We start from the raw sequence: 23,985 nt of genomic DNA, 5'->3' as shown, positions 1-23,985 counted from the left end.
CACGGTCACACAGTGGCCAGTGAGAGAACTACTGCCCACACTCAACCTTTTATCTCCACAGACATCCGTTATGCGGCATGAAATACAGGTTAATTACAAATAGAATTTGAAAGGAAAACACAACATTTTGGGAAATATACATTTTTTCTGACTTACCCAGATGAGATTTCATTTTCATTTTTTGTGCATTCACTGGCTCGGTTTACATGTTAGCATGGTGTTAGCTTAGCATAAAGACTTGAAGCCTATAGGAGTCAGTGGCCTACTTCCTTCAACGTGAAGAAATACACCTTACAGCAACTCCAAAGCTGTCTTATTTACACAAGGAATCATGTGTATTTGTATTTGAAATGCGGGCAGCCTATGCCCGTTTAATCTTAGCTGATATTGTGAATCTGTGTATCTATATTTGCTGTCTTAATTATTCTCAAAATTATTCTAAAAATTGTCTTGCTGTTTAATTATTAATTAAAAAACAAAATTTGTGGTTAGATATTTCTGATAACTTTTTGCAGTTATACTGCTACATAACTTTAATTGGCGCCCCGGTTTCGCAGAGAGTAAAAACCCTACGTTATTTGGCGGCCCGTGCGAGGACCCTAGACGTGTGTTTCAAATATACGATACTTTGTGTAAGACAGCAGAGTTGCTGTAAGGTGTATTTCTTCACTTTGAGGCAGGCAGGCTACTGACTCCTATCGGCTTCAAGTCTTTATGCTAAGCTAACAGGATATGCTAACATGGAAATTGAGCCAGTGAATGCACAAAAATTTAAATGAAATCTTTTTAAGTCTAGGTCAGTCGGAAAAGAAAAATGTTAGTGTTTTCCTTTAATATATACAATGCACATTCACATTCTATATGTTTACAGTTTACAATTTTTTGTACACAAAAACCGGGAACGCATATCCTCCACACAGAGAATAATCAAAAACATTAGAGATAGTATACTTCACCTCCTCATTCCTGTACTTGCCCAGCCAGTATACTGGTTGCCCGGGGAAACCCACCACTTTGCCCTTGAAAAACGCGATGTAGAAGCACGACGAATAGTAGTTTACAAACTGGAAGAGAAACATCTTTAGGGTCAGGCTGTTTTCGTACTCCGTCTTCGTCCTCGGTAACTCTGCAGTTTGAACAACGATGCGAAGGGGTTAAAAAAAAAACCACCGCCTACATTCTAGCAGAAACAACGGACAGTTGTCATTCAGAATGAGATTTAGCTTGTGATCAAACCTTCTATGATTATGACCAATCAGATTACAGGTTAACACATTTTGGGATTAATCGGGGCTTAATTGGGATGAAGCTAACAGGGTTTTAATGTAAAGTGGGTGTGGTCAGAGTAAATGGCCGTAATCTATATAAGGTAGGTGTGGTCTGTCAGGCAGCCTGTAGACTAGTGGCTAAGGTACATGACTGAGACCTGGAAGGTTGATGGTTCAAGCCTCAGTATATCCATGATATTTGCACAGGTGTTGGGTCCTTGGGAAAGGCCCTTAACATCCACATTGTCCCAAGTGGTGGGGAATGGAGGGGGTGTCCCCTGCCTTGTCCAATCAACTGTCAGTCGCTTAGTATAAAGGCGTAAGCTAAATAACCACAATGTAAAGTCAGTGTAGACCACTTTAATCCATGTAAAGAGGGTGAAATCGTTGTGAAGCGTGCTTAACCCTTTCAGTCCCAAGTCCGATATGAAGAGGCTCCACCCACATCCAAAGGGGGTTTTTGGGCTTTGGTTGAGAAAATGTAGTAGGGTTTTAACATGGGCTCAAAACAATAGTAGAGCAGTGATTTTGATTGGTTGTAAATGGCAAGGTCGGTTGGGCCATATGGCACGCTTGAGGGCCAATGGACTGAAAGGGGTATTAACCAGGGTATAGTTCCAACCGTCTCCGAAAATAACATCTCTTGTTAAAATTTTTTCGTCACACATGTATTTCAAATATACATGATACCTTGTGTAAATAAGACAGCTTTGGAGTTGCTGTAAGGTGTATTTCTTCACTTTGAAGGGCGGTTTGTTACTATAGACTCCAGGGTGACACAAGCCTCACCGAAGTCGGTGATCCAAATGGCGACCCTCTCGTAGACGTAGTTGAGGAACATGATGATGACGAAGCTGATGATGGAGGCGGTGACGGAGGTGGCCATCTGCGGGGTGACGTACTCGCGGAACGGCTCCAGCTCCTTCAGGTCCTGCCGCAGCTTGGCCGAGAAGGCGAAGAACACCGCCAGGCGGTACACGATAACGCCCACCACCGACGCCACGATCAGCAGGATCTGTGCAGGGGGGAGACCAGAGCGGACGGCCATTTTACAGCCGGAGCGGGCGGCCATTTTACAGCCGGAGCGGGCGGCCATTTTACAGCCGGAGCGGGCGGCCATTTTACAGCCGGAGCGGGCAGCCATTTACAGCCGGAGCGGGCGGCCATTTTACAGCCGGAGCGGGCGGCCATTTTACAGCCGGAGCGGGCGGCCATTTTACAGCCGGAGCGGGCAGCCATTTACAGCTGGAGCGGGCGGCCATTTTACAGCCGGAGCGGGCGGCCATTTTACAGCCGGAGCGGGCGGCGAACAGCACGGCACAGCGGCGCCATTAAAACTGACGTGAAGTTTTAATGGTGACATTATGTTGATTGTTTCTCCAGTCTTCACTCTCAGAAATAAAGTGACAGTGGAGGTACATTTTTGTTCCTCAAGGATCAAACTTCCAAAAGGTACCCTGAAGGTACAGTGATGTTCTCTTTGGGTACAATGAGTATGATTTCCCAGCAAAAAAAGGTACAAATTAGTTTTATATTGCTGGTTCGGGGTACACCTTTTACAGTGACAAGCATTTGTACCTTTTTAGGCACTTTTTGTACCTTTATTTCTGAGTGTTGTCAAAAGGGTTTTGGTTTTCTGTGTGAGAAACACTTTCTTTTGGTTGTTAGTGTTCTTTTGAGTTAGTTTTTGCACCATGCAACCAATTTATTTTTGCTTTGAGAAGATAGTTTGCTCTATGGCTGAAGCTAACAAATAGTCGGCCCACAGAACTGTATCATTATATATGTGACCATGACTATGCTGAAGCAGGGCTTCCCCACACAGGCTCAAAGCATCCAGGGGACCCCCAGAAGTTAAAAAGGGTTAAAATAGGCTATATATTTAGAAATATGTTCCCAAAATTATATAGCATCGTTACATATCAAGTCTGGCCAGGGACGCCCCTGCAGTACCCTCAAGGGTCAGCGGAAACCCCGTTTGTAACCCAGGCGCTAATGGGGATTTTTTCAACGTTATGGAAAATTACATAAGCAGCTCAATTGTATCAATAAGTTATTTCTTCCTTCTTATCATCGCAGTTAATAAGAAATAATTCTATTCGCCGCTCATAAAACTTTACCAGTGGGAACACTGGGACCCGGTCTTCCAAAAATCTCTATTTGGTGCTCAAAATGCAACAGCACAGCACAAAAATTCCAGTTTGTGGATAAGGCGGAGATATCCGTGAAATGCCATGAATGAGTATGAATGTGTGACACTGGTTGGGGATCACCTGCAGTTTGGAAATACTTTCCCTGACAGGAGCTCAGGGACTCAGCCAGAGCAGAAAGATCCTGTTTCACTCTGGTTATACCATCGCTACATAGTTGGGTAGCAAATCCAACTGAAAGCCCCCCCTCGATTTAATGGACATTCCTGTACATAGTTTTGAGGGCTTATGCACAACAACAGCTACAATTAGCACGTAATTATTAGCACATAGTTGGCTAAATGGGACTCCGTGATGTTTTTAATCCCAGAACAGTGAGTTCTGAGGACTAAAGAGAAACTACTGTGCAAAACTCTTAAAAAGAACACCGGCTTAACTGGCGAGCACAGCTGATTAAACCTGTAACCGTCAGAACTTCTACATCGCTGTTGCAGGTGGCCATGTTATTTTAGCAGCTTAAAGTAGTGCTTTCTGGATTTTAAGAATGACTTGAGGTGGTTTATTAATCAGAACAATTATTATTACTGTTTAAGCCAGAATGAGACAGAAAGATTACCCAGAATAAAACCGTTCCAATCCCAAAAGACAGTCTGATGCACTTCCCACAGGATGTGAAGGGGACCATCTCTTTTGCCTAAAAAGTGACAGAAAAGGCATGTTAGAATCTCCAGATTCAAACTGGATTAGCACGGGGCGATCCAGTTCAGTCCAGTTTGATTCAGCTGATGCCAGCTGAACTTTATGGCTGGGTTACATTACATTACATTACAGTCATTTGGGAGATGCTCTTATCCAGAGTGACGTAGAACACAGTGTATACCCATAACCAACCCATAAGTGCGCTGAAACCCCAAGAGGGAAGTACGGTTCCAAGTGTTTGTAAAGTGATCGCACAGATAAAAACTTGAACCATCGGAGAATAATCAGATAAACTGACCAAGAAGTAGCAATACCAGTTTGGCCAACTAGAACACTAAGATTTACAAAATAATTAGACAGAAGTGCGATAATAACACCACACATGTAGCACACGTGGCTAATTAAAGGGAGGTAGGGAGGGGAGGGGAAAGGTGCGGCCTGAAGAGGTGAGTTTTCAGTCTGCGCTTGAAGGGGGTCAAAGTCTCTGCTGTTCTGACCTCCACTCGACCGCGGATACTTCTCTTCATCATCTTCGTAGTTGATGAAGTCATGAGCCACATCTACAAACTGCACGTGTGCTGTACAGCCAAGTGCTGTCATGTAGCCCACCGTAGGGCCAGAACAGACAGCAGTGGTTACCGGGTTTGACAGCAATTCCTTTTGACAGGGTAGATTCCGTTACCTTGGCGACGGGGTAGATTCCGTTACCTTGGCGACGGGGTAGATTCCGTTACCTTGGCGACGGGGTTGATTCCGTTACCTTGGCGACGGGGTAGATTCTGTTACCTTGGCGACGGGGTTGATTCCGTTACCTTGGTGACGGGGTTGATTCTGTTACCTTGGTGATGGGGTTGATGCGTTCGTGGACGCACTTGGCCTCGTACTCCGGGCGGGGCTGCTCCTCCTGCTCCAGGAACTCCACCGTGTCCCACTCGTACTCTAGCTCCGCCTGGTAACGCTTCCAGAACTCCAGGAACAACGTCACTGAGGACCAATCGCAGCGCAGGACACCATGTCAAATGACCAATCGCGTCTATATCTGCCTTCAGATTTGGGCTACACGACAAGCTGTATGATAGCGCTGTTGAATATTGCGATGACAATGTGACTTGCGATAAAAACAAATCCTGAAGTGTGCACAGTTCTAATGTCTTTATGCTTTAGGTACCCTGCTAACATAGACCCCAGACAATGAGCAGTCTATGCACATTGAACAAATCCAATTAATTAAATTTCCAAGATGCTTTTATTGGACAAATTGCACATGAACAGCCAATCGATTTAACAGAACATCAAGCTGTGTGTTTCTTGCACGTTCATATCTCGATGGTGATACATTCACAATATATTGCGCAGTCCTACTTCAGATATCGGCTACGTTCACATCACAGCGAAGTGACAAAGATCAGATGCTTTCTGAGTCGTGTGAACACAAGTCTCATCTTTTCAGAACGGATTTTAGCCACTCTGGTATGTGGTCCTAGATCACATCCAAATCAGATATGTTGTCCCAGATCAGATACATATCCGATATGTTGTCCCAGATCAGATACATATCTGATATGTTGTCCTAGATCAGATACATATCCGATATGTGGTCCCAGATCAGATACATATCCGATATGTGGCCATGTGGTGGCTGTGTGAACAGCTGAGAATCAGTCCTCAACAGCTGATGAAGCACCATCCACTGCAAATAATCTTTGGTCATGCCAGAAACAGCTGACTTGCACTACTTTTGACTATACAAGTTGTATACAACTTGTATAGGCTATTCAATAGTAGGCAAGTAAGCCTTGATCAACGATTGCATGCCATTTTGTTTGTTTCCATGATGGACTGCCTCACAAATATAATTTTGTGTTGTTGTTGTTAATGCATGCATGCATCAGTCGCTTACAAACATGAATGTGAACAGTCAATGCAAAAAGATCTGGAGCCTGTATCAGGTTACAGAGTTAGCTGGATAACTGCACTGAGTAAACCCCACAAAGCAGGATTGCTGAGTTAGCTGGACAACTGCACTGAGTAAAACCTGGAACCGCTCATTCAACATCAGTCCATGTTCAAAATTTGGGAGGATTCCAGGTGTTATCCTGTGCAGTTATACAGCTAACTCAGTGATCCAGCTTACTGATATTGGCCCCAGATCAGAGCAAGAAAACAAATTGAGCATTACACCCTGTAATGTGAACTTAGCCATTTTGATTCATGTGAAATGACTCACCCCAGATTGACATGAATACTGCAAATACTAACGTTCCAAAATTGTCAAATATGCAGAGTTTCTGTGGAGGACAAGAACAGATCATACCATCATGTTATACAAAACTCAGTTCAGTCCTTGCTGCATACTTTATATTATTGCCATTTCGCAGACGTTCTTATCCAGAGCGACATACAGTTGATTAGACTAAGCAGGAGACAATCCTCCCCTGGAGCAATGTAGGGTTAAGGGCCTTGCTCAAGGGCCCAATGACTGTGCGGATCTTATTGTGGCTACACTGGGATTAGAACCACCAACCTTGCGGATCCCAGTCATTTACCTTAACCACTATGCTACAGGCCGCATACAATAATCCTTTGTGTAATCTCTAGTAAACAAATTCAAATATTTCAGTCAATTCAGAACATGAAATTCTGAGTATTGAAGATAGCATTACTGAATGCTTAACCTGATCTTTTATAAATGCACAAGAAACTCCAACTAAGGGATGTCAAACTCCAGTCCTGGAGGGCCACAGTGTCTGATTTCCTTTCAATCAGCAACCAATTCATGTCTTGAGAACAAGGTGTGTGGACTCCTTAGCCAATCAAAGACTTAAATTAATGTGAAACACACTGAAAGCCTCCTCCAGTACTGCAGTCTGACATCCCTGCCCTAACTCAAGTGTTAATGCATTGATAATAAATGCCCAATAACCTTAATAAACTTTAATATGCTTGAACAAAAACAAAATAAGCTTTAATAGACTCTTAATATCCTTTAATCAATGGTAATAAACTAGAAGACTCGTAATATCCTTTAATGAATGCTAATAAACTGGAATACACTTGTAATACCCTTTAATGAATGCTAATAAACTGGAATACACTCGCAATACCTTTTAACGAATGGTAATAAGCTGGAATAGACTCCTAATACCATTTAATAAATGGTAATAAGCTGGAATAGACTCCTAATACCCTTGAATGAATGGTAATAAGCTGGAATAGATTCCTAATACCCTTGAATGAATGGTAATAAGCTGGAATAGATTCCTAATACCCTTGAATGAATGGTAATAAGCTGGAATAGACTCTTCATAAGCGTGCGCCCTTACTTTGGAGGATTCGCAGGTGCTGTTCAGGCGCCAGTAGGTGCACTCGCGGTCGCACTGGGGACACATCACGATGCTCCCTCCGATGCGCGGATCACACACCTCTTTGCTTCAGACGGAAACACACCTTCACTACGGTGAGCCAGGCACAGCCGATCGCCAGCAAGGCTTCAGAAGTGCTGCCCTGCCATAAAATCCAGCTATGCCAGCTTGAAAATTGAGCTGGTGAAGCTGATCATAAAGCTGGTCTAGCTGGGTATGAGCTGGTCAACCAGCATGGCCAAGCTGGTCAGAAGGCTGGTCTAGCTGGGTATGAGCTGGTCAACTAGCTAGTGTTGGTAAGCTTGTCTGAGCTGGTTGCCGGTCAACCAGCCATTTCAAAACATACCTTGAGTTGAGCTGGTTAAAACATGTCAAGCTGGGAGCTGGCCTGAACAGGTCAACCAGTTAAACCATGTCGAACTGGGAGCTGGTATGAACTGGTAAACCTAGCTTGCGGTGTCAGCAGGGCTCCCTCAATGTGAAAGCATCATTATGGCCTGTGACGTGAATAAGAGGCCAGGTTGCCACTGAAACCGACAAATTAGCTTTGCTACCCAGTGGCACAACGACGATTCAGAAAGTGGTTCATTATACTGAAGACAACCGGCTTGGACAAGTTGCCATTTTTAGTGTTACCAGTTTTGGAACGCAGTGTAACTGCTTTGCCTTCTCCATCAACAGACTCATTTGAGCGAGATATGTATCTTTGAGCTCAGAACCTGTATGCTACAGAACCTGTTTTCAATTCTGGGAGTGCACTGTAATTTGAATGTCTCTTGGCTGTGTGCACTTCTGAAAGCTGACTGAAAGCTGTCTTTCTTGTACAGATTACGTTTCACTTGGAAAAGCCCGGATTAGTAAAGCTGTTACATTTTGCTGCACATTAACAAAAAGGTTTGGGGAACTGTTTCTTGCAAACAGAAGGTGTAAATATCCCCCTGTATCTGCCCTCTCCTGTACCTCTTACAGAAGGGTACATTATCCCCCTTTATCTCTGTCCTCACCTCTACCTCTTACAGAAGGGTACATATCCCCCTGTATCTTTCCCTGGTCCTGTACCTCTTACAGAAGGGTACACTATCCCTGTTCTCTCCTGTACCTCCACGTGCTGGTGTCCTGGGTCTTGTATCCGTAGATGAAGCAGCCCAGCCCCACCACCGCAGCGAACGCCAACATCCCAGTGTAGAAGCCCAGCCAGGCAAAGTAAATACCAATCTTCTCTCCATAGTAATTCCTGCGCCAGACAAGAAACCTCCTGTTCATTATCTTTACGCATTTGCGGATTTATTTACATGTCTTTTCTGAAATAGTGCTATGTCTGTATGTAAAGTCTCAGGGAATATCTTTAACTTGCAAAAGTGAGGAAAGTCACCATTACATAACATGTCATTTCGCTGATGCTTTTATCCAAAGCGACTTACAGTTGATTAGACTAAGCAGGAAACAATCCTCCCCTGGAGCAATGCAGGGTTAAGGGCCTTGCTCAAGGGCCCAACAGCTGCCGGGATCAAACCACCGACCTTACGGGTCCCAGTCATGTACCTTCACCACTACGCTACAGGCCGCCCTTGACACCATTAAACATGGGAAAAACTGACAGCTGTCAAGTCACCAAGATTCATTGAGTTAAACATAACAGGAGTGGAGAGCTTTGAATGTTACCTGATCAGGTCCAACGGCTGCATTTTATAGAAGCTTTTGGGGTGAGCCCACTCCTTATAAAGGAGGTATCTCTCATTCGGACAGTCTTCATCCATAGACTTCACATTGAATCTGCACTGTTAATAACACACAAGGTATCGTTTCAGTAACAAATCTGTCAGGGTTCGGGACAGAGGAACCAATCACAGACTCAAGGATAACATGAATACGGCAGGTATTAATGGCAAAGGGCAGACCCAAAACGTAATCAAAAAACAGGCAATGGTCGCAATCCAAACAGACAGGTGCATGTAAATAAGCAACAGTCAGGAAACAGGCAGAGTTCAAAAACCAGGAAGTCCAAACAAGCAAAGGTACAAGTACAAAAACCAAAACAGAGTCCAAAAACCAGGCAGAGATCAAAATCATAAAATTCAAAAGCAAAACAGAGCGGAGCAGAACTAAACAAATAATAACAGGGCACTGTTACGGGGAAGCTAGAACCGGGGTAGGGAACAGAATAACCGAAAGACACAGAACCTGACACAAAACCTAAACAATTTATTTAAAAATTTGGGTTTGGGTTTGGGTAAATGGTAAATGGTTGGCATTTTTATAGCACCTTTATCCAAAGTGCTGTACAATTCTGATTCACACGTTCACTCACACACACCGACGGCGATTGGCTGCAAGGCATCAACCAGCTCAGGAGCAATTAGGCGTCAGGCGTCTTGCTCAGGGACACTACAACAGAGGGATCGAACCGGCAACCCTCTGACTGCCAGACGACTGTGTGTACCTCCTGTCGCCAATGTAGTCCATGGATAGTCAGTGGGTGACATAACAGGGCCCACTACAGTCTATGGCAGCGGTGTCAAACTCCAGTCCTGGAGGGCCGCAGTGTCTGCTGGCATTTGTGGTTTCCTTTCAATCAGCGGCCAATTAAGGACTTCAGAACAAGGCGTGTGGACTCTTTAGCCAATGAAAGACTTTGAAATGTATCTCTTGTGCTGAAACACCAGCAGACACGGCGGCCCTCTAGGACACCCCTGGTCTATGGTGTGACCATGCTCAGTGATGTCATCAGCAGCCTTTGTGAGCATGCTCAGTTTAAACCTTCAGGAGAGACTCACGTCATGCAGAGGGTAGGCCGCCTTGTAAACTCCACCGTCCAGCAGTTTGCTGATGCCGAATTTCTTCACGTGGCGCCTCACCTCGTAAGGGGCTCGGCTGAGGATGTAGTAAGCCTGGCAGGGACAAACTGTATGTTATCGCCGAGAGCGCTTGCTCAAACAAACACTACTGTACAAATGCAAACACACTCATGCCGACCGTATCCAGACACTTCCCAGGTGTTAAAAGACTGACTGCCCAAACACAGGGAAAGCGTGAGTATCCACACCCCGGAAAGTTCTCTGAGATGAATGGCCTGGTGTGTATTCAACTTCACCTCCAACCCCAATAGACAGTTCTTGGGCTGTGTTAATATACAAATAAAGTGTATGTAAACCTGGTGTCTGTGTTTGCATACAGTTTGTAGAGAATACCTGCGTAGTATTAAAAATTCAACCGTACTATGTTCAGGGAACAGGGAAAGAAGTGGCAGTTTGCGAACTTCACTTAGTGGAGGGTTGAAATAATCAGTGTTTGGTTTGCTTGATGAAAAAAAAAATAGTATGATTAACTATCTTTTGTCAATTGCAACAATTGAAACTATTAACTAACTTGAAGCGGCAAATGGCCCCAATACAGCATAAACTTTGAAATTGAAAAGCAATGAAGTCTCTGGGCATTGCTGCAACAACTGTGGCAGAGTTTACTGACAGACTCACACAGCGTTTACACACAGATTTACAGCAGAGACTACAGCTTCAGAGCAAACAGTCTGATTCACAGCAGACAGTCTGAGATTACAGACCGCTTTAGAGTAGAGAGGCTGAGATTACAGACCGCTTTGGAGCAGACAGTCTAATATTACAGACCGCTTTAGAGCAGACAGTCTAAGATTACAGACCGCTTTAGAGCAGAGCCTGAGATTACAGACCGCTTTAGAGCAGACAGTCTAAGATAACAGACCGCTTTAGAGCAGAGAGGCTAAGATTACAGACCGCTTTAGAGCAGACAGTCTGAGATAACAGACCGCTTTAGAGCAGAGAGGCTAAGATTACAGACCGCTTTAGAGCAGAGCCTGAGATTACAGACCGCTTTAGAGCAGACAGTCTAAGATTACAGACCGCTTTAGAGCAAACAGTCTAAGATTACAGATCGCTTTAGAGCAGAGAGACTGAGATTACAGACCGCTTTAGAGCAGACAGTCTAAGATTACAGACCGCTTTAGAGCAGACAGTCTAAGATTACAGACTGCTTTAGAGCAGAGACTGAGATTACAGACCGCTTTAGAGCAGAGACTGAGATTAGAGACTGCTTTAGAGCAGAGGCTGAGATTACAGACCGCTTTAGAGCAGAGAGCCTGAGATTACAGATCGCTTTAGAGCAAAGAGGCTGAGATTACAGACCACTTTAGTGCAGACAGTCTGAGATTACAGACCGCTTTAGAGCAGACAGTCTGAGATTACAGACCGCTTTAGAGCAGAGACTGAGATTACAGACCGCTTTAGAGTAGACAGTCTAAGATTACAGACCGCTTTAGAGCAGAGAGGCTGAGATTACAGACCGCTTTAGAGCAGAGAGCCTGAGATTACAGACCACTTTAGAGCAAGAGGCTGAGATTACAGACCGCTTTAGAGCAGAGATTGAGATTACAGACAGCTGAACAGCAGCCAGACTGAGATTACAGACCACTTTAGAGCAGACAGTCCGAGACTAGACCGCTTTAGAGCAGAGAGGCTGAGGTTTCAGACAGCCGAACAGCAGCCAGACTGAGATTACAGCCATTCAGAACATTCCAGACAAATTGACTCACCATCCTGCTCCTCATAGCTGGAGTGAAGAACTGGTCCTGGTCCTTGATGTAAAAGTACTCCAGGCGGTCTTTAGCGAAGGGGGCGGTGAAGTAGTCCACTTCCTCCTTGATCAGGTCCTGGCTGGGGTAGAAGTGCTTGGTGAACCAGTTGAAAGGTGAGGATTTGGAGGTCAGGTCGTTGGGCTGGATGGGTAGCTTGATGTGCAGAACCTCGGCGTAGGTACACAGCACGTCCCATGGCATGTGCACCTTCACAAACAGCACCTTCTCGTCCACAACCTACAAGAGGCCAGAGGAGTCACCACTCGTTACCTACAGCTGATACCAGAGACCCACCCCAGAACAACCTAGCGGAGACAGAAGCCACACAGCTACTCAACCTACGAGAGACCAGAGGAGTCAGTCATCACTGCTCATTACCTACAGCGGATACCAGAGACCCACCCCAGAACAACCTACCGGAGACAGAAGCCACACAGCTACTCAACCTACAAGAGACCAGAGACTCGCCATTCCACAACCAAAAGGAAACCACAGAGAAGACAAGCGATACCAATCACGACGCAGTCCACAGGAGGTGCTAGAGATGAATCACAACTGAACATATACGAGATACCGTACTAATCACGACTCCAGGTCCGTCAGTGCACAATCTGTACCTGCGAGTGCAGTTTGATCACCGGTACACAACCTACAGGAAATAACAGATTCTGATCAAAATCTTTACACAGAACACTTTTCCAAGTTAAGTTCTAAGTTGGACTGCTGTTTCGAGCTATCGCGCATCTCGGTCTATTTTCTTGCCATTTGGAACGCCTGAGTTGTGTGTGCCCGCACCAAGTGGCTTCGTCTTTGAAGCTCATTTCCCGGTGATGCTGAGAGACGGTGCTCACTAGCGCCACTGCGGTTGGCTCTGGTATAGGTCATTCCGACGCGTTTTCAATGTAAAGTCAATGGGTACAATTGCGGTCAAAACAAACCAAAAAAAAATTTCCCCACTGGAAAATGTAGTTGCAACCTGTTATAACGTTTAATTTGGACGATGCAGAGATACTATGTGGACAAATCAGGGACGGAATACGTCACTTGGGCCCGAAATGGTGAACAGGATGAGTGACCTTGCAACCCAGGGCTAAGCACAGGGAAGTAAGTCTTCAGGGCAGGTCAGGGCACAGCGTCAACCAGGATGAGAAGCGGATTCCCCTGTAAAACTGTCGTCTCGGCTCCCTGGCAGAACCAGAGCTCAGTTTATCCTTACTGAGGCTGCCGCTTCCAGCTCCATCCCCATCTTTACCAGACTGGCTTCGAAGTACTCCCTCCGTCTCTGTGGAGAAGAGCACAACCTGGCTTCAGATCGCAATTCAGTTATTACAATATTTTTGTGTTTGTGACACATAGAGTGTCACCTTATTATTGTCCCCCTTTTATCCATAAATATGAAAAATCTGTGAGAAACAGGGGCAGCCTGTGGTGTAGTGGTTAAGGTAAATGACTGGGACATGCAAAGTCAGTGGTTCTAATCCCGGTGTAGCCACAATAAGATCTGCACAGCCGTTGGGCCCTTGAGCAAGGCCCTTAACCCTGCATTGCTCCAGGGGAGGATTGTCTCCTGCTTAGTCTAATCAACTGTACGTTGCTCTGGATAAGAGCGTCTGCCAAATTTCAATAATGTAATGTAATGTAAACATCCCACAGTAAGTGAAAGCTTGGCACCTGTATGGGAAAGTGCCACCAGAATCATTCACAAAGAAATCAGAGAAAGTAAATTTAAATGGTTCTATATTTTCTTACATTTTATACAGTTACAGAGGGTCAGAACAACACATTTGTATGCCAAGTTGGTACAGGACTTTGCACAGCTTTATGTCTATTGCATTTTTACTACTTAATCCCACCAAATGAGAAAATGACAAAAATCTATATGAATATAAAAAAGCTTAACTGGTTTTTAAGAGACATCAAACACTGAATGACCCCAAACATAATAGGAGGATTAAAAATGACAAATGTACCCTGCTGAAAACAAAAACAGCTCAAGCTAGGTTTGGAAACAGCTGGTAGCTGGTTGACCAGTTCAGACCAGCTCCCAGCTCAACACGGTTTGGCCAGCTCAAGCTATGTTTTCAAACGGCTGCTAGTTGGTCATTTCAAGCTGGTCATAGCTGGATTTAACACCAGAGTATACACACAAACTGAGACAGTGCCTAACTGAGAAGATGCAGATGTCCACTTTTTTAAACACCAAACCCCAATTCCGTTTAGTGCCAAGGCATGACCGTTTAAATGGTCTCCAATGGGTTGGTGTACGTACCCCTGAAAAGTCTGATTGGGCGTGAGAGCGCCTGTCAAAATGACTTAATAACATAAGGACATAATTATGGAAGTCGCTAGAAACCGGCTTACTTTCCGCCGCTGAAACGTGTGTCGTTTCTCAAAGTCCTTCTTGTCCTCATCTTCATACACCAGCACGAAGTCGATCCTCCGCTTTCCGTCATTAAAAAACAGGGAATCGGTCAGGCCGTTGAACTCCACCTATGGCGAATATGAGAAATTTCTCAAAACCGGCACCTACAACCGCACTCTTTGCCCAAAGTGACGGAACCGTTCAAACAACTGCACAACCTAAGCTGGAGTAGTTTTCAAATGCTTGAGCAGGTACAAGAAGGGAGGGCATTTTGTTATATCAACACTTTGGGCACGTATCAGTATCACTGCATTTAGTATGTGCCAATAACAAATGTGCATTATCAGTGTTTTTAGGAATTCATCATGAAAAGTGTGTTAGTAATGTTAAAATCCTTGATTTTATGAGTGTCATTTGTCATGAAATCCCATTGAATGTGAATGTGATTGTATCCCTTACTGAGGTGTGGATCTTAAGTCAATTATCAAATTGCATCTCATTCTCACCTTTACCACAGGAGCGACTGCCTCGCCCTCCTCTATCACCTGATAGGTTGGCAGAAACTCCTGAGCATAGACTAGACAAAGACAGAGGGACCATTTGATTAGATCTAGAGCCAGTGAGTCTGGACCATTGGATCAGATCTAGAGTGTCAACCTTTAGGCCAGAGGTTTCCACTTCTGGTCCTGGAGAGCCATAGGATGCGCTGGCTTTTGTTTTCATCTTAAAATCAGCACCCAATTGAGACCCAAGTTAACCAGGTGAGGCAAGTTAACGGTGTAATCAACTGCTCTAACTAGTTAATATTAATCAAGTCAGGCGTTACCACAAAAACCAGCTCCCCAGGACCATGATTGGAGACCACTGCTTTAGGCTGTGAACTCATAACAGTAGCATTACAGTCCTGAACAGACATTCAGCCCCACAAAGCACCAAGAGCCCGCAACACAACAGGACAAAAAAAGAGATAGTTCCAGGTGGAAAGAAATATTTGCCGACACATCCTGGATATTCAGGCCTTTACCGACTCGACCACTAATGTCCTTTTGTCCAGTAAAATATATAATATCGGCCTTTTATTACCGGTTTACAGGGACTCCCTGGGTATTAGTTAGCATCGTTTGAGCCTCTGTGTCACGGTTGTGTTTGTGTCAGTGGGTAGGCCAAAAATATTTCCTTGCGCTCGTTGCTTTGGAAACTTCTCCCTTTTTCCCTGAGGCCGCAAAGCATGATGGGAAGCTTATTGAAGTCAGATGCTGTTTGGGAACAGTTTCTTAGTGTTTCTTAGCAACCGGCTGGGAAAAGCCCTGAACGCGCTCACAGGAGAGGAAACGCTCAACCAGCGCCCCCCCTCGTTTACACATTGAGGGCACGCCAAATGGACGACACTCCTTAGGGACGCACAAAGCCCTCAAAACGTCTCGGTGTTCCTCTCTGGGCTCGACAGCTCCCACTGTAGCACTTGATTGGCCCCGTTCTGCTCATCGCATTAGGTTAAAATATAGACATTGCTCCAGGGGAGGATTGTCTCCTGTTTAGTCTAATCAACTGTAAGTCGCTCTGGATAAGCGCATCTGCGAAATGCCATTAATGTAATGTAATGTAATGTAATTCAATGGACTGTCGTTCCTGACTAACCTTGGCATTACACATAATCCAGCACACACCTGCAGCACACACCAAGCACAGACACGTGCACTCACACACATATGCAAGCATTCTGCTGGCTGGCCCCTCCCCCTCTGCCCTATCAGCGATACGATTTGTCAGCTGAAATAAAACGCAAGATGCTCAGCCAATGGATTTATTGCTTGTTGCTTCTCGAGAGGTGACATCACACGCTAACTCCCGTCAATGAACTCCACTTCCCAGGCCTTGGTTTTTGCACTCCGCTCTGGGTGTAAATTCAACAACCCCAACCCACTCAAGGTGAGAGAGAGACGCTGAATTAAACCTGGTATACGTTCAGATATTAGCAACAGTCATTCATACAGAAAAAAGGTACTTTTTCTGTTTATTTTGCGTTTTCCTTTGAACGAACAGCAAAAACCTTTAATTTGTGCAAAATAAATGATGTCCGTATTGTAGCAGTGCACAAAGTGCTGCACACATTTAATCAGCAAAATGTTTTGTTCGTTTGCTGTCAGAATTCACAAAGGCAATGAGACAAGGCACCGTTCACACAGCACAAAATCTGTGCCCACCTCACTCAACTAAAGAGCTTTTCCGGCCAGTGGAGTTAACCGCACACTTAATCAAACTCATATTGTCTCAGGAGAACCCTTTGCTTTCTGTAATGGATGTTCACGGACATCTCAGATTGGCACACTGCCCTAGGCTGAACACCACAGCACTCAATCGTTTGTATGTAGAAGAAAAGCTAACATCAATCTAGGGCTGCACTGCATGATATATGGTATATTTGTCATCATCGAGAATATGAACATATGAATATTCATATCAACAGAATATGAATATGCATAAAAACTTGCAATGAACCGCGATGAATAGTATTCATTTAAATTGATGTTCTGTTTAATTGATTGGCTGTTTGTGTGCAATTTGGTCAAAAAGCAGGTTGGGAATAATGTATTTGTATTCAGTGGGCATAGGCTATTAATTGTCTGGGGACTATGTTAGCAGTGTACCTAAAGCAGAAAGACTTTGTGCACACTTATTTGTTTATTTATCGCAAGTAATATCCTCATCACAATATTCAACAACTTTATCACATATCACATATTTTCCTCATATCGTGCAGCCCTACGTCGATCCAACAAAAATGAAGGTAGTGATTCATAAGAAGAGATTCATGGTTTGACCGGCGCAAGCTAGGTTTTACACCAGGGTTTGCAGCAATTATCTTGTCTAAGCGTCCGTCCTTCATTTAAACTAGAGTGAGTTCAACGACCATTTCATTCAACTCTTCACTTACTATAAAAATATAACTGTCAAAAAATATGAATTCAGGTGGCAGGAGGAGCTGTCCAGTTGGGAACAGAAACATAGCGAGCGGAGAGTGGTGGCACAACAGGCTAAGATGCGGACTTGCGGTTGCAGTTTGTTGCAGTCACACACCGAGGACCGGGGTTCGATTCCCGATCCTGCCAAAAGCCAAGTTTGGCCGGCTCTCGTGGACCGGCATAATTGGCTCACTGCTCCAGAGGGAGGGACTTGGTAGGGTCAGCGGATCGCCGCATGCAACAGCATCCCAGGCTCCTCGGAATCACGGTCACGGGCATGAGACGAGACGGCATGAAGAAGGCGTGTTGCTCTTCTTTGGGCCGCTAAGGAGAGCAACACTAATTGGATTAGATGCGGTACAATTTGGAGAAAAAGGGCTTTCCATTGAGCATGTGCTCATACTGTACAGACTGTACAAACACCTTATCTAGTTCAGGAGTTCTTTCTCAGGCAGATTGGTTTGACCTGGGGGCTTGAACACTTTACATCCCTAGAACTTCATCTAAAAATTGATTATTTACCTTAAAGCATGTTATGCCAGAATTAGCTTTGCTATGGAATTAATTATACAATTCCCATGTTCTTATGGTGCTTATTGTGCCATCTTGAAAACAATTATATAAGAATTATATAAGCTTCCCCGTATCTGTGCCCTGTTATTATCTGTTTAGTTCTGCTCTGCACTGTTCTGCTTTTGGATTTTCTGGTTCTGATCTCTGCCTGTTTTTTGGACTCTGTGTTTTGCCTTTTGTACATTTGTACTTGTTCTTTCGCTTGTTTGGACTTCCTGGTTTTTTTAACTCTGCCCGTTTCCTGATTACGCTCTGCCTGCCCTGTCCGTTTGGATTTTGACCATTGCCTGTTTTTGGACTACGTTTTGGATCTGCTCCTTTGTCATTAAAGCCTGCCTTATCACGTTATCCCGAAGTCTGCGATTGGTTCCTCTGTCCCGAATCCTGACAGGGGCCTACTTTGGGACTCTCTGCCTGCCGAATTTAAGCAGGCGTCAACATTAAAACCAATGTACAATGAGAACTGGTTAGGCACCTCACAAGACGTGCTTATGGATTTGTGCAATTTAAGTTAATATACTTTTCTGATAGTGAAGACAGCCCTACTGGAAATCCATAGCTGGCAGTTCAGAACCAGCTCCCAGCTCAACAAGGTTTCACCAGCTCAAGCTATGTTTTGAACCAGCTCAGACAAGCGACCAGCACAAGCCAGTTGACAAGCTCATACCCAGCTAGACCAGCTTTATGACGAGCTTGGCCATGCAGGTTGACCAGCTCATACCCAGCTAGACCAGCTTATGACCAGTTTATGGCCAGCTCAATTTTCAAGCTTGTCAAGCTGACATAGCTGGATTTTACAGGAGGGAGAGAACGTATAAAACAGTTTGTTATCAGCTTTAAGAGTTAAACTGAGACAAGCCAAGGGTTTTGTAATCCGGCCAGAGATCTGCCTAAACCTCGCGGTTTTGCGTTTTTACGCATAATGACGTTTCGTCTGACATATACAATGAAGACTAAAATACGAATGGGAAGTAAATGCGTGACTCAAGATATGTTAGACAGTGTTTAAATAAAATGCAGTTTACCACTTGTGTTGAGCACAAAGTTAAAGTGTGAATTTAGGCTACCGCCATAGCCTACATTTTCAATGCATCCTGTGGGCATGCTGTCTACTGATCACGTAAAGAGAGTAGACGTAGGCTACATTTAGAAAGTAAAAGCCTGTACTTTATTTATTTAAAAAGATTAACTGTGCAGTTTTGACGAGTGAAACTTGGCAGCATCTGCAAGGACTTTGACTTTGAATAACGTTTACCTTAGTGTCCTGTTTTGACGTTACTACTGTTAACAACATTAAACATACCACCCGTTTTAACGCATTCGAAGCAGATAGCTTAGTGGATTTCCTTGAAAGTTATCAAGAAACTAGCCCAAAAGCACTAACGTTATAGTTGCTTGATAGCCTGGTTGTTATTACGGAATCATTACACAATGAGTGGAGGAAGGAGATGTACAAATCTGAAGTTCGACGACAGTTGTTTTGACTCCATATGTTTGCAGATTTCGAAGACACGGCACTTCCAGGTTTCTTTCGAGGTCCAACGCCCTGTTGCATCACGAATTCCGAAGATGGAATCAATGCAGCAAAAACAAAAACCAAACTCACCCAATTCTTCGGTCATTTCTAGTTCGGTTTCTGCTTCTGGGTCCGAATCAGGACCCGAATCCATCTCAAGTACATTCTCATCGTCACTCATTTTTCTTCCAGTCGTCTTCTTTTTTTGCTTTGCACTTTTTTATTGTCTTTTTGGGAAGGGGAACATAGAACCGAAGGCACGCTTTAACATGAATCGCAATTAATTTAATCCGGACAACACAGAGATTCCCATGGCAGAGTGGGAATATTGATTCTTGCCCCTAGTTAGTACAGATTACACAGGAAACTGAAAGTCGTTGAAGGGTGTTGGTCGCCGCCGCAGGATACTTGCAGAAGTGCCCGCCTTTTGACGATGAGAAATTTGATACCAACTTCTGGATGGCAAAATGCTTACACGTTTTTTTCGCAGGCGTGTTTTCTTGTTGCTTCGGAGAGGACAATTTTCTCTTGGTGCGCCCAAAACTAACAGACTCGTTTTCATGATACAAAAAGTTATTTTTATTTTTTATTTTTTTAAACCAAAAAAGTACCTTTTCTGTATCTCGTTTCCATCGAAAAAAGAACAATAATGACCAGTATGAGAGCAAAATGGTTGTTTAAAACATGACAAGTTACAGCTTGGGCCTTATTGTAATATTGCCTCACACTAAGTGGGTGAATCAGCTCTGTTCAATGCCTAAACCTGTCTGCACTAACGTCAATCTATTGGGATAAATGTCTGAGTGTAATGTGTGAATTCCTTCACAAACAAGCAGTCAATTTTTCGTATTGCCATCCAAATACTTAATCGTTTCGTATTCAACTGGCAAATGCGGAAAAGGGTCAACAATCAATCTTTCCTGTGAATGTAATGGCCTATACGACTGAAACCACATACACCCTTTACGAATTTAGGCTACAAAACTAAAGTTGAATTAAATACATGCACATGAACAGTATATACCTACTATTTATCATATGTACAGTATCCATGTGACAACATCTAAATTGGCGTTTTTTGTTAATCTTGTAAATATTGGGCTTACACGTGACACAATTATTATTCCAAATATATTCACAGTGAGGGGGGGAATTATATTGTGTCACTGTGTCAAGTGTTTTCTTGTAACAATAAATATTTAATTCGCTTGTTTATTGCAACACAAGATTAAGAGATACTAGTGTTAGTAGGTAGGAGGGGCTTTTAAGCCTTCTGTTGTCGTCACAGATGTATGACGACAACACCCTGGCATCCGGAGGGTGAAAAATGATTTTTTTGTTTTTGTGACAAGCGGTCTACTGGAGCCGATTGCGTCGGCCCCGCCTCCTGGTAGAGAGTGCACGCGCGCCTGGATTGCGTTAAACAACTTCACAAAGACAATCGTTGTATCTTGATGGTGTATTGCTTTGATAAAAAAACGGTAATATTCACTCCAGGAGAGATAATACAATTTCATGTTGAAAAGTTTTGAGGGATTTCACTGCTGTTAATAGGGTCATTTCGGTCCCTAATGACAACACAAAGGCGAAACACCAGAAAAATATTTCCTGGTGGCATGAAACAACAAATGTGTCTTTTAAAACGAAACCCTCCAATTACCATATTTATTAAAACAATTAGTGAGCACATAATTGGCTATGTACAAGCCAGTCCTTGTGTCTTAATTTCATGTCATATTTAGCCTATATAGACTTTACATTGTTTTTAATCATCTGTGTTAAGACATTTGTCATTTGATTAGGTACATTTTATCAAACATATTTTTCTTTAGAATCATCCCCTAAAGAAAATATATATTTCCCCATTTCAGCGACCTGTGTGCCCCATCTAGTGGATAAAAGAGGTAACTGCACAAAAGTTGTCATCTATTTAGAACGGAAAATAAGTAATTAAGTTTATTGCGCCCTACGCCTTGTTGCTTTTAACATTTACATTTAAAAGGCTACGCACGACATGGTACACGTTCAGTCAACGCGGGCTACATGATCCTGCTTGAAGTCACCAACATGTTAGTCTATGGGAATTCTCTTTCTAACCATCAGTGTACGGGGTGTGGCCGTTACTTGGAGTTCCGCGTTATATATTGACATCGCCTCCAACCCGTGTCGATCATTACTTTTAGATTATCACTTCAAGAGCAAAGATACAAAGACGCTGTATTGTTAAAAACGAATGACACCTTTGGAAACAGGCAACTGTCAAATCAAAAGTTTGTGTTCGGGAGTGCTGGTGGAGCGATACACAACGAAACGGTAATTATTGTTACTTTATTATTATTAATGTTAAACTATTGTTTGTAACAAGAAAGTGACGAGCTATTAAAATGTGCGGCATTTGTTCTTTCGAGTGACCTATTTTTTGTTTGTCAAACATTGGCAACTTCAATAAAACCGATTGGCTAACCTCCTGAATACCGTATAGATGCGTTTGCTTTTGTTTTACAATTATGTGAGAGGGTGATGGTCGTGGGTGAGTGATGGTGAGAGGGGGATAGTATTGGGTGAGTGATGGTGAGAGGGTACCTTTGAAGGGTAGGTTTTTTGGTATGTTGTTTCAGTTGAGAGCAGTGATTTTTTCATCAGCATTAGTGTTCAGCTTTTAGAATGGTCTCAAACACAGAGCAGCTCAGAACACCTGAAAGGGTTCTCGGCCCGTGTTAGAGATGAGCATGACATGGTGTATAAAATGTAAATTTGTACATGGCATATTAAGTCATTACTCCTGCTTGTGGAGGCTTGGAAATAAGCATTATATTCTGCATTAAATTAATTTGGACAAAGCATAATAGTTGAAATGAAATGCAGTATTATACATGTACATATACATATTAACATGGCATATCAGCCCATGTGTACATATTCCATTTCTTTTGCTGAACTGATGATATCTATATTTCATGAATTGTACATTTTACTTACAGATATTTGGGTCGTCTCATCAGGCTAGAATAATGGGTTATAATTAGGGTTGAGTTTATGAAAACGGGAAGCATTTGGGTGGAGGCCAGATCAGGGTCATTCTTAAGGTGTGAGTGAACGGCTTACCGCCAGGGTTAGCGCTTTGTTTGGACAACCGAAATGTTTTCACTATCTGGTTAACGATTATTTTCCAACATGGAGATGTTTTCCATTTCATCCTTCTAGTGCTAGAATTAAGGCAAGGGCTAGAATCAGTGTTTGGAATATGGTAAGAGGCAACTGAGGCAAGATTCTGCTCATCATGTAATTTGACGAAATTTGACATTTAATTTGCGTAAAGCGAATTACTCACTCGTTGCTGCTCAGTCACTATGTTTGAGGTGTTAAATCGGCTACAGTTTATGAGATACGTATTTGGCAGCAAAATGAAACATTCACTCCATTACAAACACTTCTCTTCTAGGAGAATGCATGTGGCGATAAAGACGAGGAGGAGATGGAGTGACGCGGATGACTCCGGACACACACACGGAGTGGCCTGGAGCTACCTGCTGTTCTCAGGGTTTCATTTGTAGAAAAACATTAAATGTCAGTCGGAAGCTTCCTTTTTTTACAATCAATTAATCAAATGGCTTCCAGCTGAGAAATTAAAGTCTCGGAGAGTCGAGTCTCGGTGAAGTAACCCGACTCGCAATGTCCGTTAATAATTTTTTTTTTAAGATTCTGTGCGTATTTGAGAACTACAGAGTAGAGTTCATCTGCTTAACCTAAATGCTAATGGAACGAGCAAACGCTATTTCTGGTTCATTATTTTCATAATTCTGGTGACAAGATGACTTGTACAATCACATCACAGTGACAATGGCAACCAAAGGCAGTCGCTGTCATGTGAAGGCTTAATAGTGATTATAATAATCATAATAAATTAGTGAAAACTGTTGATGAAGGCCATGTGGTCACAGTTTCGAGAGGTCAGTTCGATGAGCTGAAGCTTTGATTCAAATGTTTTGTTTGAGGAGCTTTTTAATTGTATTGTTCTTTGAGGCAGACTGATCTTAGATCAGTCTCACACCAGCCACAGGGACTTTCCTGAACTGGACAAGACTGATCTCAGACCAGTTTCACACCAGCCAGAGGGTCTTTCCTGAACTGGACAAGACTGATCTCAGATGAATGTCGCATCAGCCTTGACCAGCAGGTGTTGCATCATCTTGATAATGCATTTTATACATTTCCAGAACACGAATCGAAGCTGGTCGGAAGTACAGCATCTTGTCTGGTATGTACTGGCTTTCCCCCCCCCCCACCAGTGGAAATGTGCTAATTTTCAGTCGATTGCAAAGTACCTGTTTAATTAATGTCCTCTTAATGTTTTATGCTAATTATTTAAGGGTTTCCATAACACATAAATGACGCAATGTACCAAAATTGGTAGTTGGCGATCCTAGTATTGTAGTAGACCTGCAAAACGGCATTGAAATTGGTTTTGAAACGGGGAAGTTATTGA

General features: G+C 43.4%; 1 protein-coding gene across 1 annotated transcript in view; it reads right to left on the bottom strand.

Annotated features, from left to right (window-relative positions):
• Positions 1-19,861, bottom strand: part of ano6 (anoctamin 6) — a 29,273-nt gene extending 9,412 nt beyond the window's left edge. Inside the window, exons 1-14 of the mRNA XM_061229223.1 lie at positions 19,590-19,861; positions 14,954-15,024; positions 14,447-14,575; positions 13,302-13,367; positions 12,044-12,322; positions 10,254-10,367; positions 9,142-9,257; positions 8,579-8,713; positions 7,441-7,546; positions 6,345-6,405; positions 4,956-5,101; positions 4,035-4,112; positions 2,058-2,283; positions 957-1,126 (exon numbers count right to left, since the gene is read on the bottom strand). Of these exons, the coding sequence (XP_061085207.1) occupies positions 957-1,126; positions 2,058-2,283; positions 4,035-4,112; positions 4,956-5,101; positions 6,345-6,405; positions 7,441-7,546; positions 8,579-8,713; positions 9,142-9,257; positions 10,254-10,367; positions 12,044-12,322; positions 13,302-13,367; positions 14,447-14,575; positions 14,954-15,024; positions 19,590-19,680 (1,788 nt within the window). The 5' untranslated portion in view covers positions 19,681-19,861. The remainder of the gene's footprint in view (positions 1-956; positions 1,127-2,057; positions 2,284-4,034; positions 4,113-4,955; positions 5,102-6,344; positions 6,406-7,440; positions 7,547-8,578; positions 8,714-9,141; positions 9,258-10,253; positions 10,368-12,043; positions 12,323-13,301; positions 13,368-14,446; positions 14,576-14,953; positions 15,025-19,589) is intronic.
• Positions 19,862-23,985: the final 4,124 nt, after the last annotated feature.

Source organism: Conger conger, chromosome 19, assembly GCF_963514075.1.
Source record: "Conger conger chromosome 19, fConCon1.1, whole genome shotgun sequence".
In the NCBI taxonomy this organism is placed as follows: Eukaryota; Metazoa; Chordata; class Actinopteri; order Anguilliformes; family Congridae; genus Conger; species Conger conger.
The sequence above is the reverse complement of the archived record's forward strand: the minus strand, read 5'-3'. Positions and strand labels throughout refer to the sequence as shown.